This window comes from Trichosurus vulpecula, chromosome 6, assembly GCF_011100635.1.
Source record: "Trichosurus vulpecula isolate mTriVul1 chromosome 6, mTriVul1.pri, whole genome shotgun sequence".
NCBI classification, from domain to species: Eukaryota; Metazoa; Chordata; class Mammalia; order Diprotodontia; family Phalangeridae; genus Trichosurus; species Trichosurus vulpecula.
This window is the reverse complement of record NC_050578.1, coordinates 109,581,617-109,596,882: the sequence shown is the minus strand read 5'-3', so window position 1 is coordinate 109,596,882 and position 15,266 is coordinate 109,581,617. Positions and strand designations below refer to the sequence as shown.

Below are 15,266 nucleotides of genomic sequence, written 5' to 3'. Positions count from 1 at the left end.
TTTCTTATTAGTATCCTGAGAACTTAGTTCACTGCCTGGCACATAGTAGATGATTAATAAATGTTTACTGACTGACCATCCTCCCTGTCACTGAGGCTGACAAATTAGGCATCATCCTTGACTCATTCTTTCCCACATCCCCATATCCAATTTGTTGCAAAGACATTCAGGAGATTTCTCCTGGACACTATCTTCTCTCCTCTAACACTGCTATCACTATCACACAGGCCCTCATCATCCCACTCCTGGACTACTGCAATAACCTGCTGGTTGGTCTTCCTGCTGCAAGCCTCTCCTTATAATCCATCTCCCTTCAGCTTAAAAAGTGACTCATATCCCTGATATCCTTGTACTTAGTGCAGGTTTCACCAGGTCACTGCCCTCCCCATCCAAGTGGCTCCCTAAGACCTCCAACAGCAAATATAAAATCTTCCCTTTAGCTTTTGCAGCCCAAACTGACTGGCCCCTCCCTACCTTTCTAGTCTTCTTATACCTTATTCTCTTCCATGTACTCCACAATCTAGCCACACAAGCCTCTCTTTGCTCTTCTTCACACAAGTCACTTGACCTCCTTCCCCCATTCATTTCATTGGCTGTTCAACATGCTTGGAATTCTCTCCCTTTAATCTCTGACTCCCAGCTTCCTTCAAGTCCCAGTTAAAATCTCACTTTCTACAAGAAGCCTTTCTGAATTCCCCTTAATGCTAGCGCTTTCCCTCTGCTGATTATCTCTAAGCTATCCCATAGATGGCTTGTTTGTACATAGTTTGCATGTTGTTTTCCCATTACATGGGGAACTCCTTGAGAGCAGCGACTGTTTTTTGCTTTTATTTGTACCCCAGTGCTTGCTTGGGACAGTGAAGGCCCACAGTAGGTGCTTTATAAATGATTGTTGATTTGCCTTACATGAAAAAATAAACCAAAACAACCTATAATATACTCTAAATTTTGTGCACTGGGAAGCATTTATGGGGGGGGGAGAACATTTTTAAAAACTTAGTTGCATTTTCCATTCAGTTTAATCAGTCCTACAACCAATGGAATGATTATGCATAGCTTCGCTCAAAAGATCTTGTAACAGTTCACACTAATTTAATGACCTGTCTTAGCCTCTGAGTCATAACAACCAGCAATAAAGCAAAATAATGCAGAACTTTTAGTGGAAGAATTTGAAAATAAGCTTAGTATCCTCCTCACCTTGGCTTCTTAAAAGAAAACAGTGCTGTTTCTTCTCCTTCTCTAACTTATAAAAGCAAGAAAGTGTTGAAATAAATTCATCAAATGGAAGCTATTTAAATGCCAGCCAAATTCTCTACAAGGTCCTGAGCTCCACAGTATTCAGTGATAACATTCTACACCAGCAGCCAAAGTTCTGGTCTAGTAGTGGCAAGCCAGCTGCATGTGCTCTTCCAGCTATGCAGGGACACAAACTATGACTGTCTGGTACATTTACTGTTATTGCTTCTTAGGAAAATGGTGGAGATATTCATACGGGTGCATGTGCGTATTCTTGGGGGTGTGTGTGTAGACTTATACTACCGCACTTAAGGTAAAATTAAGGACATTACCAAAAAGAATCATTTTCTTCCACAGCTTTCTGAATTTTTTGTACTTTACTTTTAACTTTTAAGTTGCTTTATAAAAACAAGGTTGTTTCCAACTACAGTATCAAAAATACAGTTGTTAAACTATTTAAATTACTGAGTTACTATCAAAGTTAGTAATGCTTTCAAAAGAGTTCAAAATATCTTATCTCTAATACATGAAGCTAGAACCCTACACAGGAATACTTAAAATTTCTTTTTTAAAAACTACACGGGTAATGTAGGTATCTATAAGTTTGTGTATTTATATGTGTATATATAGACACCTACATATATATATATATATATATATATATATATATATACACATAAATATACACACTATATGTGAGTATACAGGCACACACACACACACACACACACACAGAAGCATGCGTGTATAAAAACAAACAACAAACCAGTGTGAAATAAGAACACTGCCATTGAAAGTGAACATTACTAGAAATAAGACTTAAGTCTAGCAATTAAGGACAACAATGCCATCTAGTGGACATTTCAAACAGTCCATGCTCACCTCTCCCAAATGAACCAAATTGGTTTATTTTCACCCGTTCAAAAATCACCACTAAATAACAAATACAACAAGGCTCTGAACAACAACAAACAGAAAAAAGGCCACAAGTACACGAGATCCAAACAAAAAAAGAGATTAAAACCATGTTAGGGCTTTTCATATAATACAGGTTTCTAAACAAAGAGGCAGCTCGGTTTTCTCACGATTACTCCAGCAAAAACCTAAAATCCCATCATGCTGAAAAGATCAAAATGTCTAATGAGAAACTTCAATACTAAGTGACTTCTGACATGCTAGAACTGCACAAAAAGCCATGCAGAATTCCAAGGACAACAGGAAAGAGGGAAGCCAACAAAACGATGGGCAGCTCCAGCAATCATGCCAGCAGTTGCCCAGCCCCATCAGAGATGCCAGAGACATGTGTACCCTGCAGGATTCTAACCTAGTGGCAACAGAAAAAGAAGGCTCTACCAAAAAACTCTACGATGGTCAAGAATCCATGTCAGGGACACTGGAAGTCGCTAGGAGTGTCAGGATACCACAGGGTTACAACCTCTGTAGCATTCTGTTCTGAGACACTATAGAGTGCCCTAAAGATTCAAGCAACCTGAACCTCAGAAATTCAGATACACTTAACAATGAGAGCAAGAGGTCAGAGTAGAAATGTAGGTGACCCAGAAAGAGACCAAACAAGGGTAATCATTACACCTAAAAACAAAGCAGGGAGCAGAACTTGGCCCTGATGTGAAGTACTAATTAAAAAACTAAGCCAAAAGAGATGAGTAAGCCAAAGAAAATACCAATTACTACAAGGAATTATATCCAGAGATGATCCAAAACACAATCTAGGACAAGTGTCATGTTAATAACTGCAAGCAGGGACTCAAGGGAAAAAAATAGATCTTCCATGATGACTACATGAATACTTAGAAGAAAAAAAGCAAGAAATTTTTAAAAAATGAAATGAAAGCTCTGGAGGAAGGAAGTGAAAGGAGAACAGTACAAAACATTAAATGGCAAAGGTTACTCAATGGACTCTGAAAATGAGAAAAGATAAAACATCAATGATTCTATGAGACAGCAAGAGATATTAGAACAAAATCAGAATACTGGAAAAAAAAATGTAAAATACATGGCATAAAAAACAACTAACCTGGAAAACAGGTCAAGGAGAGATAATAATTTAAGAATTACTGGACTCTCTAAAAACCATGATAACAACATCCTGTAGATTTCAAGAAATCTTAAAAATTGCACAGATGTTACAGAATAACTTATCCTGCAAAACTGAGTATAATCCTACCAAGAAAATAACTTCAAATCTGAGCAATGTAGAAGTGTATGTGGATATAAGGCTAACAGTGTAACTAGAAGAAGAAAACCACCCCAACTTTAATGTCTTCAAACGTACTGAGAGTTAAACAAGAAAAACAGGGATTTTTGAAGTGAACTGATGCTGTCCTGAGGGCTTAAAGAGAGGAAAGCAAAGGGGAGGTAAAAGGAGGAGTATACTAGTATAGATAAGAGGAAGAAGGGAGTGGAACTTGTGATTTCTCATGACTGGGGTATGTGAAAAGTAACGTATACTACAAATACGGGAGAAGGCATGAGTGCAGTGGGCATCAGATATACCTCATTCTTATTTAAAATGAACAAAGAAGAGTTAAATACATACACAATTTGATACAGAAATACATCAAGGAGGAAAAGAACCTATATGTTCATTAGTCATGTCCCAAAACAAAACAAAATTCACAAGCCTCAATCTGTACTCTGAGTTAACAGACTCTCCATGTGGAGGTGAGTAGCAAGTTTCTTCATGAGTACTCTGAATTTTGGTTGGTCAAGCAAAACAAACTGTATTCTAGGATAAAGCAGTAAGGTGGCACAGTGGTTGGAGAATGGAAGCTGGAGACAGGAAAACCTGAATTCAAATCCAGTCTCAGACACTTCTTAGTTGTGTGACTTTAGGCAAATCACTTAACTTCTGTCTGTCTCCATTTCTTCAACTGTAAAATGGGGGTAATAACAGCACCTACCTCCCAGTGTTGCTATGAAAATAAAATGAGATAATATTTGTAAAGCACTTAATAAAAGATATTTTTATTAGCAAAAATGCCAATGACAGGCTTGCTGATTTTACATTTTTCCAAGTATAGACTTTCTGAAAAAAGCCTCACAAATCATCAAGTAAAATTCAAGGAAAAAGGAAAACGTAATATTTCTAAAATAGCTCCAAAAGAGAAGTATGCAGAAATTGCATTTTTAAAAATACTTAAGACTTTCCTTTCATGTTACAGTAACTTGTTTCTATCAAAAAGCCATTATAATATTCTACTGCACAAAGGACTAAAAGATCAGGTACATTTGAAAAGCTATAATTGACTTACTCTGATTTCTTGAAGGTTGTGAAAATTATTTCCTACTCTGACGGAGATCTTGCTTGGAGTATAGCTTTCATCTGATTTGTAGTCTGCATAAATACATAATGTCTTCACTGTTGTTTTTCTTCTATGAATAATAAAGTAAAAAAAAATAGTATAAAAAACAAATGTCTTTGGTAAGGAATCAAGTCAAGAAGCACTGATTAACACTTACCATGTGCCAGGCATTGGCTAAGTGCTAGATATACGAAGAAATGCATAAAACAGTCCCTGTTCTTGAGGACAGTAGAATGGGGGATAGCATTTAACAACTAGGTGCAAACAAGATATACACCACACAAACTGAGGATAATCCCAGAGAGAAGACCCTAGGATTAAGGAGGACTAGGAAAAACTTGTTATAAGAAGTGACTTTAACCAGCCAGGGATCCGGGCTGGGAGAAAGCTGGGTGCCTGGAACTACCAAAAATTATTTCATAGAGCTGAATAAAATAATAGCAAAATTCATCTGGAAGAACAAAAGGTCCAGAATATCAAGGGAATTAATGAAAAGAAATGCTACGGAAGGTGACCTAGCTATACCAGATACTAAACTGTATCATAAAGCAGCAGTCATCAAAACTATTTGGTACTGACTAAGAAACAGAGTGGTGAATCAGTGGAATAGGTTAGGGACACAAGTTGCAGTAGTCAACGACTATAGCAATCTACTGTTTGATAAACCCAAAGAATCCAGCTTCTGGGCTAAGAATTTGCTATTCCACAAAAACTGCCAGGAAAATTGAAAAATGGTATGGCAGAAACTGGACATAGACCAATATCTTACACCATATACCAAAATAAAGTCAAAATGGGTTCATGATTTAGGAATAAAGGCTGATATTATAAGCAATTTGGGAGAGCAGGGAATAGTTTACTCATCAGATCTATGTGAAAGGGAAGATTTCATGACCCAACAGGAGATAGAGAGCATTGCAAAATGGGTAATTTTGATTATGTTAAACTGAAAAGTTTTGGTATAAACAAAGCCAATGCAACAAAGATTAGGAGGGAAGCAAGAAATTGGGAGAAAATCTTTACAACCAATGTCTCCGATAAAGGCCTCATATCTAAAATATACAGGGAACTGAGCCAAATTTATAGGAATAAAAGCCATTCCCCAATTGAGTAATGGTCAAAGGATATGAAGGCAGTTTTCAGAGGAAGAAATTAAAGATATCTACAGGCACATGAAAAAATGCCCTAAATCACTATTGATTAGAGAAATGCAAATCAAAACAACTCTATAGGTACCACATCTGTCCTGTCAGATTGGCTAACAGGACAAAACAGGAAAATGATAAATGTTGGAGAGGATGTGGGAAAATTGGAACATTAATACATTGTTGGTGGAGTTGTGAACAGATCCAGCCATTTTGGAGAGCAACTTGGAACTATGCCCAAAGCCCTATAAAAATGTGCATACCCTTTGACCAAGCCATAGCATTCCTAGGGCTATATCCCAAAAAGATCACACAAGTGGGAAAGGGACCTGTATGTACAAAAATATTTACAGCAGTTCTTTTTGTGGTGGCAAAGAGTTGGAAATCAAGGGGATGCCCATCAATTGGGGAATGGCTGAACAAGTTGTGGTATATGAATGTAATGGAATACTACTGTGCTATAAGAAATGGGGAAGATACGGACTTCACAATAACCTGGAAAGACCTACATGATACGATGCTGAGTGAGAAGCAGAACCAGGAGTACACTGCACACAACCACAGACATACTGATTCTGAGATGACTAACTTTGATAGACTTGACTCTCCTCAGCAATACAAGGCTCAAAGACAGCTCCAAAGCACTCATGATGGAGAAAGCGAGCTACATCCAGAGAAAGAACTGTGGAGTCTGAATGCAGACTGAGGCAAACTATTTGCTCTCTTTTTGGTTTTGTTTCTTCTCTTCCTTGATTCATTCCATTGGTCATAGTTCTTTTTTGCAACTTCACTATTTACACAATAATTTACACAAAAAGTTTAACGCGAAGGTTTATGCAGAATCTATATCGGACTGCATGCCATTTTGGTGGGGCGGGGGGAGGAGAGGGAAGGGAAGAAAATTTGAAACTCAAGAACATGTAGAACCAAGCGTGGTAAACTAAAAATAAAAAATCTAATTAAAAGAACACGAGATTTTGAGACTTGAAGGAAGCCAGGAAAGCCAGGAAGTAGAGATGAGGAAGGAGAGCATTCCAGACATGGGGGACAGCCAACGAAAAATGCAGAGTTGGGAGATAAGTGTCTTGTGGAAGGAACATCAAGGAAGCTAGTATCCTAAAGTACATGGAGGGGCACATTTTGTATGACTGGAAAGATGGGAAAGGGTCAGATTTTATGAAAGGCTTTAAAAGCCAAAGAGAGGATTTTATATTTGACCCTGGAAGTATTAGGGAGCCACTAGAGTTTACTGAGTGGAAGTGGGATTGACATGGTCAGCCTTGTGGTAAATTTAGAAAGACCACTTGGACAAGTGAGTGGAAGATGAACTGGAGCAGAGAGAGCCTTGAGGCAGGAAAACCAACCATGAGGATATTACAACAGTGAGATGACAAGGGCAGACATGTATTTTAAAATATCTTCAGGACATCCAGCTCGAGATGTCTTAATTGGGAGGTAGAGATATGAGATTGAAAGTCAGAAGGAAAGTTAGGGCTGGATAAATAGATCTGAGAGTGATTTACATATAGATTATAATAGGATTCACTGGAGCTTATGAGCTCAGGTGGAATATTTTGAACTCAATGATGATGTGATTTAAATACAAGAAACATTTACATGTCTGAAGACATTTTGTAGAACATTTGGTTATTTCATATTGCAGTGCTCCATAAGCATCTGCAAAAAGATGACCATGAAAATAATTACAGTTTGAATGTCAATATTTGTTGCAGAGTAAAGATGGTACAGAAATTGTATAAAGAACTTAAAGACCCTCCAAATTAAATCAACATGTACTTTGATACTCAGTGACTTCCATGCAAAGGTAGGCAGAGGTAAAAATGGTGCAAAAAAAAAAAGTTGGAAAATACAGATCAGGAGTAAGGGTAGTAGTCTACAATCCTTACTAGTCTAAAATCCAGAACTGTAGACTAAACATGAAAATCCTGCCTAGAGATCACTGATAGTTTCTTCAAGAACAAAATCAGAAAATATTGGACTTGGGATAGCACAAACATTTCTGGCCACTTCCCTAGGTTTCCCAACCTTTCAAGGGCACCAGGCCACACCCAAATCACCCCCTGAGCTCCCCAAATTATTCCCAGGACATCAGGCATGGTTCCCCTATGTTTTGATGAGCTTCAAAGAAGAATGGAAAGAGAGCAGAAAAGGCGATCAGGGAGGGAAGGTTAGAAGAAATTTTTCTCATATAATCAGAGTAGACATCTATACAAACAAGTAGGAGAGGGTGAGGAAGGAGCAGCTGACACCTGAGCCTCACTCTCATCTGAACTCATAAAGGAAAAAAGAATAACTCACAGAATTGGGTACAGAAATACATTTCACTCAAAAGGGAAACAGGGAAAAGGGAAAAGGAAGACGGAATAAGAGGAAGGACAGATTAAGTGGGAGATTAGTCCTAAGCAAAACAAACTCTAAGAATATACAAAAATATTTATAGTCCTTTTTAAGGTAGCAAAAAGGAGAATCTGAAGTGGTACCCATCAATGGGGGGAACAGCTACAAGTTTTGGTACATAACTGAGACAGAACACTACTGTACTCTAAGAAATAATGGAGGGAATGGCTTCAGAGAAACCTGGAAAGACTTACATGAACTGATACAAAATGAAGTGAACAGAGCTAGAACAACAGTCTATACAACAATAAAGATATGGTAAAGATGAGCCAACTTTGAAAGAACTGGGAATTCTGGTTAGTGTAACCACCAACCAACATTCCACAAGATTAAGGATGGAATATGCTAAAGAGGTAAAAGACTCAGAGTACAGAATGAGGCACATTATCTTTTTGGACATGGCCAATGTGGAGATTTGTTTTGCTTGATGATACATGCTTATAAAAGAGGTTTTGTTTCTTTGTCATTCTCAATGAGGGGATAGGAAGGTGGATTTTTACTGACTGAAAATTTTTAAAAAATTATGCAGAGGTCATGGCAGCCTTCTGGTCGGTCACTTCCAATAGCTCCTAGATCTTAAGACCCATGCCAACACCTAAGGAGTAGATCCCATACCTTCTAGTCACATGCCTTTATGAAGAGAACCTACGGTGACTTTTCCCAGACTCATTTCTCAATGGTTAACACATTGCCACACCTTCCTACTTTCCCCATCTCTATGATTCTAAATCTACTGTTGTCAAAAAACCACCTCTCCCTCCCCAAACTCATTTTGTCCATTTCCTCATTGCCATCCCCTTCAACCACAGACCCCTTACTGTCCCACTCCAGGTCTGCCTGGACCTTCTAGTGTGCCCTACTGAAATACTTGTTCCACAATTAATAAATTTCATCTCACTTTAAAATTCATATACTCTAATCCTGCATCTCTGTTATCACTCATTAGTCCAGCCCTCTTCCCCTGTAATCATATATCATGGATTTATCCTCTATGTGTTGATTTTTACACGTTGCTTTCCACATTACAATCTAAGTCTCTTGAGGACAAGAATTGATTTTCTTTTTCTTTGTATCCCTACAACTTAGTACAGTGCCTGGCAAAATATTTGTTGTTGTTGTTCAGTCACTCAGTCACGTGGACTCTTTGTGACCCTGTGGATCATACTGCCCATGGGGTTTTACTGACAAAGATAATGGACTGGTTTGCCATTTCCTCATCCAGTGGATTAAAGCAAATAGAGGTTGATTTGCCCAGGGTCAAAGAGCTAGTAAGTGTCTGATGTTGGATTTGAACTCAGATCTTCCTGACTACAGGCTCAGCACTCTGTCCACTGAGCCATCTAGCTACCTGCCTGGCAAAAAATAGTGAGCACTTACTAAATGTTTGCAAATTGATTAGCATCACAAAAAAAAATCAAACAGACCTAATAACACATTACTAATATGGGAATCATTTCTGGATAAGCTGTTTGTATACAAACTACCTATTTGAGCAAAGATCAAATTAATATAAAACTAGGAGAATGATGAGAAAAAAGGCATGAAGTACAATTAAAATAACTCCTACCTAACCTATTTAAACAAATTTTGAAATGGAAAAGTGGAAAATGGTTAGGATGAAAGATGCTGATACCAAACAACTTCATATACAAGTATAACTGATGTAAATCAACTGTCATAACAATTTTGATTCTTTGGCTACTGTAAGAGACCAAAGAGCCTAAAAAATACCATCATCTGCAAATGCTTTGACCAACTTGCCAAGGAGAAAGATGCAGCAGTCAAGGTCACCGTATGTTTAAAATATATTTCATTTGCAAAATCAGAGGGAGAAGGTTGATGGAAGATTATAAACAGAAATAGCTAATGAAACAAGCAGCAATGGAAAACAGCAACAACAATATAAAGAATCTTGGCAAGAGACACAACTAAGCAGAGTTATCCCAAGGACTTTTAAGGATGAAACTGGAAAGAAAGAAACAAATAGACCAATGATGAAAATTGCCTTAAGAGATTTTTATAATAAATTACTTTCAGGATTAGCAAAACCTGCACACTGGGACTCCACCTTCACTTCTGGATGAATTTTTTTGAGGAGGCAGAAACAACACTAGAGGGCAAACATGAGAAAAGCAGTTGAACTAGACCAAGTATTTGAAGAGGGAGTCCATACTGGAGATGATATAATCTTGAAATCAATGAAGCATTCATTCTCAACATTTCTGAAGGAAAAAAAATATTTCAAAGATATGGAAAAAAAATCTTGGAGGCCTGCATTTGCAGAGATAGAACAAAGCACTGCCTTAAAGTCTTTCTCCAACCAGCTGTGTCCCATACAGATGTTAAAATAACATGACTCCTTGAAAGATATAACAGATAACCTTGTTTAAATACCCTCTTAACATTAATACAAAGCAAGGCATAAAAACAGAAAGACATATGCTTACCAAAGGTGTTTGCCACTATCATAGAGATTTAGTGTGAGTTCCAATTAAAGGGGGATTTCCTACAGTGAAATCTTCCAGATGTTTGTCTTTACAGACGACATTATATCATCAGGCCCAGAATTTCAGAGCTTCTTAAATGAATGCCATAATGACTCAAAAGAATTTGGTCTATCTGCAGAGAAATACTAAATGGACAAATGTCTACTATCAAGACTACAATATTCAGTTGGACAGACAATCTACAGACCTCATGATCAGAGTGTGCATGCATGTGTATGTGCATTTATCTCTCTGTGACAGACACTGAAAATAGATAAAGCCTAGAAGTCAAACGAGAGAAGAGTTGTGTTAGCTTGCCTTTGGGAAACTACAAAAATCTTTTAATGACCCCAATCTTTTTCCTAAACCAATGGTACAACTTTGTAATACCAATATTATTGTGATGATGCTTTATAGCTGTTAGTCATGGAACACTAGGATAGCCAAAGAATCAAAAGTGAGGATCACCAAAAGCGCAATGAAGAAATACACAATGAATACAGGCAGGCATTTACATGGCATTTGAAGGTTTGCAAAGCAATTTGCTGTTTTCTCATTTGATCCTCATAATTCTCAAATCCTGGGAGCTAAATGCTATAATCATCCCCATCTTACAGATGAAGAAACTGAGGCACATAGACATCAAGTGACTTGCCCAAGGTCACATAGCTAATGAGTCCATATTCAAATTCAGTCCTTTTGACTCTAAAACCAGTGCTCTATCCATATCATAAATATAGAATTACACAAAAGAAACAGTGTTAAGGATCTCAGAGAAAGGTATGTTGGTTTTCTTTTAAAGAGTCACATGGTGAGAGTCAGATGGACAGCCCAGTATTCAACTGGTACCCTTATTATGTCAAGAGAAAGCAAGGAAGATCTCTAGCACACTAAGATGGCATAAAAAAAGAACTGCATAGGAAGGAATCATGTATGGATTGCAATCTACATCTTTGGAGGAAATAACCATACTGATGAGATCACATCTCTACCTGAGTAACTCAGAGGCAAGCAAAAAAAGTATAAATACATTAACACCTCGAGCATCTGTTGCAACAATTTGGCTAGCAGCTGTTGTGGGGGTGAAAGACCAACACAAGCCCAACATCAAGAGCTGCAAGCACAGGTTCTTTTGATCTGCTTTACTAAGGAAAGCAACGCTAAGGGGTTAACAATCTTATTTTGTTGTACCAGAAGCAAGTGAGACATGCCACAGAGTGTAAGTTTTAAATGGAGAATTTATTAGTCGGCGGCCATCGGGGCTGCAACCCAAATCAATGGCCCCATGTTGGGGTGACGGTGTGACTTATATAGGACATGTGGGGGTACAGTGGTTAATTATCTCCTGGAACCTACAGGCCAGGTCACGGGGTGGGGGGAACAGGAACAAAGGTCCTGGCTGATCAAAAGATTCAGTCAGGTTATTGTTAGGTGGGATAATCTTATTGACATTCCTTGGTGGAGTCACGGAGCCCCAGGGATCTCTGCTACACAGAAAGGGTCTGCCAGGTTATCCTTCAGTGGGATGGTCCTATCTATTGACATTCCTTGGAGGAGTCACAGAGCCCCAGGGATATCTGCTAAATGCCAAAGAGATCTGAGTCCATTCTTTCTGGGGGTGCTTGTCAGTAGCTAGGGGTTTCTCAGGGGTTCCTAATTTTTCCAATATTACAATTTCAATCCAACATACAAATCTCATTCACTTAGTTCAGGAGGAAAAGTCAGCAACCTGAACTTCAGAGCAAATACAAACAAGTTACAAACACACACAATACAAACAGACCAAATCACAATTCATAGTTACCAGGAAAACATCAACATCTGGGTTCACAAGCTGGGAGGCTCTTAACAGCTGCCCAGAGTCTCCACATCAGCACTCCTCCACGAGTGAGAGCCCCAAGCAAACAACTCTGTTCTCTCTTTTTATACAAGCTTTAGCCGTCATCAAACGTCACCTGAGCGACGAGAACTTAGACGCCTACTATTGGCTCTGGTCTTAGCAACTCCCCTTAGTGACCTGGGGGCTTCCCACCTCTCTCAAACTAGTTTGCTAACCAGCCTGGGGTTATGCACCTAGTAAGACTCAATCAAAGACACATAATTAATTTAGCATTCTACAACAGTATATAAAAAAAAGTCCCACGTTAATTACCAATATAGCATCTGATCATTTTATATGGAACACAATCAAGAAGTTGGAATAGTCCTGTAATATCACTCATTCTATCCTAATCCCCTACTTTTATAGATACATAAGAACTGAGCAAACTACTCTTCCTTTCAATTCCATTTCCCATGGCATTTTTACCGTGATTCATTGTCCGCCCACAGTGATGCCTCTCTTATTACCACTCAACAGCATTTTATTCTATGTACTACATAATTGAGCAAGATTATAGATTGTATCATATTGCTTCAGAGTATCTGAATCTTTTTCTCTATGTGTAAATTCCTTAAGGGCAGGGGCCACGTGATGTACTTCTGTATCCTTCAAAGTATACAATAGTCAAGATCATGAAGGTAGACAATCAATAAATATTTGCAGACTGATCTGACTGTAACTGACTGGCAATCTCTGTTGACAATAATTTCAAAATAGTAGCTAATATTTTACACATGGCTTTGAATTTTGGAAACCACTTTTATTACCTGTATTGTCACATCTGATCCTCCTAAGATTCTTGTAAGGTAAGTACTACTTTCCTTGTGTTCAGATGAAGAATATGCGACTCTAGAGGGTTTCAGGACTCGCCTAGTTGCCTCACAGTTGGTACAAGAGGTGGTATCGGCGCTCAAATCTTCCTGACACCTAGTCCAATGCTCCTTTCTTTGCTATGATGTCTCTTTCCTGGGACTGCCCTATACATTCTTCTAATAAAATTTGGTTCCATTATTAAAAATGAGGGGGGATGAGAAAAAGAAAAAAAAATTCTCTAAGTGGCCAAAATAGATGGCATTAAGTTCATGTATATTTCTCTTAGCAAAGGTCCTTCATTTACTCTCATTTTAAATATCATTTAAATGCTTAGCCAGTTGATTTCCCAAACCACAACAGATTGTATAGAGCAAATTCTAATTAGGAGTTTGATTGGAAGAACACCTAGGAATATATATGTTGATAGCAGAAAGAAGTGACAAATAGGTCTAACAATGAAAGAAACAAAAGAAAAACGGAACTGCAGACAAAGTCAGACTTTCATACTGTTGGTTAGTTTTGCAAAACTGTTTTTTCCCTCCTTTTTGTTCTTTATTATAAGGGAAGGCTAGGGAGAGGGAAGAGGGAAGGCTACAATGGAGAAATGAAAGTTAGGTAAAAACAAAAGATATCAATAAAAACTATGTTTAAAAAGAAATCTATAAACAGTGGGTAAAACTCAAAAAACACAGCAATCTGGAACCATTCACTGTGGGGGAAGATGGACCTACCTAATCACCTCAACAGGCCTATCACTATATAAAAGTACTAGGCAATAACGAAAATTTCTGGGTCATGAAAAAAAATTACGTCGCATATACATTTTTCACTAAAAATGGTTTATGTTTTTTAAAGTATTGCTGTCATTCCTCAATGACTGCTCCCAACCCTCAAACAGAACCCTGCTTCAAAACAAAGAAATACAATTAGGTAAAGTGAATCAGCACATTGCCTTGTTTGGTAATGTTCCACAGTAACAGTCTACTACCTCTCTACCGAAGCATAAAGCATGTTTCACCATCAGTCTTAAGTCATTATTGTGTGTCCTACTCTTTAAGAAGGCAAAAAAACAAATAATGTACTTTAGAACAGCTTAAATTTAAAAAAAATTATTTTGGTCCTTAAAGGAATAAGTTGAAGTTATCTTGAAAATTCCCTTATATGGAACACCTCACTCCTCAACAACACCTGTGCACATGTAACTTACTGACTGCTTCGTTTTCTATCTCATATATGTATAATTACATATACTTAAAGTAATTATATGTATATGTATGATGTATATGCAAATATATGCAAATAAAAATGTTAAGAGTTTAGAAAACATAATGAGGGATAATCTTGGGTCTAATTTTCTGCCTAAGCTTACAGAATAGAAAGCCCAAGGAAAATATCAAAATCAACTTGTCTCCCGTTAAGTATGAAATCATCTTCTTGATATGAAACTTAAAAAGTGGAATAAATCTCAGGGAGTATAGAGAGAAATATACTTTTCCTCATGCCCAGAAAAGAATTTAGATAGAGCAACATTACCCTAATATTAAGAACAGTTGCCAAAATGAGAATTATACGTTATTTTACTTAAGCTTTACAATGACAGAGATGTTAAAAAAAATCTGGTTTGGACCTCACCATATTCAATGAGGCAAACTCAGGAAAAAGAAAGGCAAAAGTATTTTTATTAGCACACTCAGGCAACAAGCAGCAATTTTATAGACAGGAGTAAACAACTTCCAAATAAGGGCAAAAGTGTGCTGCTTATTACAGGTATCATGAAGAGATGGGGTTTTTTGCCTCCTCAGCTCTTCCCCATATCTAAGTGCACATGTGCTAGATTATTTCCTGTCATCTCCTGCAGACTGATTGTGCACTACCCAAAGTCTAAGCAAGATTTAAACATGGAGTCACTCAAACTGACTTTGAGTAAGCGGCTGACTTTGTACACAGGCAAATGTATTTATTT

General features: G+C 37.8%; 1 protein-coding gene across 2 annotated transcripts in view; it reads right to left on the bottom strand.

The window, feature by feature from the left end:
* The window catches only part of ANAPC10 (anaphase promoting complex subunit 10), a 123,685-nt gene that overhangs the window by 79,032 nt on the left and 29,387 nt on the right, over nucleotides 1-15,266 (bottom strand). For both annotated transcript variants that reach the window (XM_036763635.1, XM_036763636.1), the window contains one exon: nucleotides 4,509-4,629. In XM_036763635.1, the coding sequence (XP_036619530.1) occupies nucleotides 4,509-4,629 (121 nt within the window). The remainder of the gene's footprint in view (nucleotides 1-4,508; nucleotides 4,630-15,266) is intronic.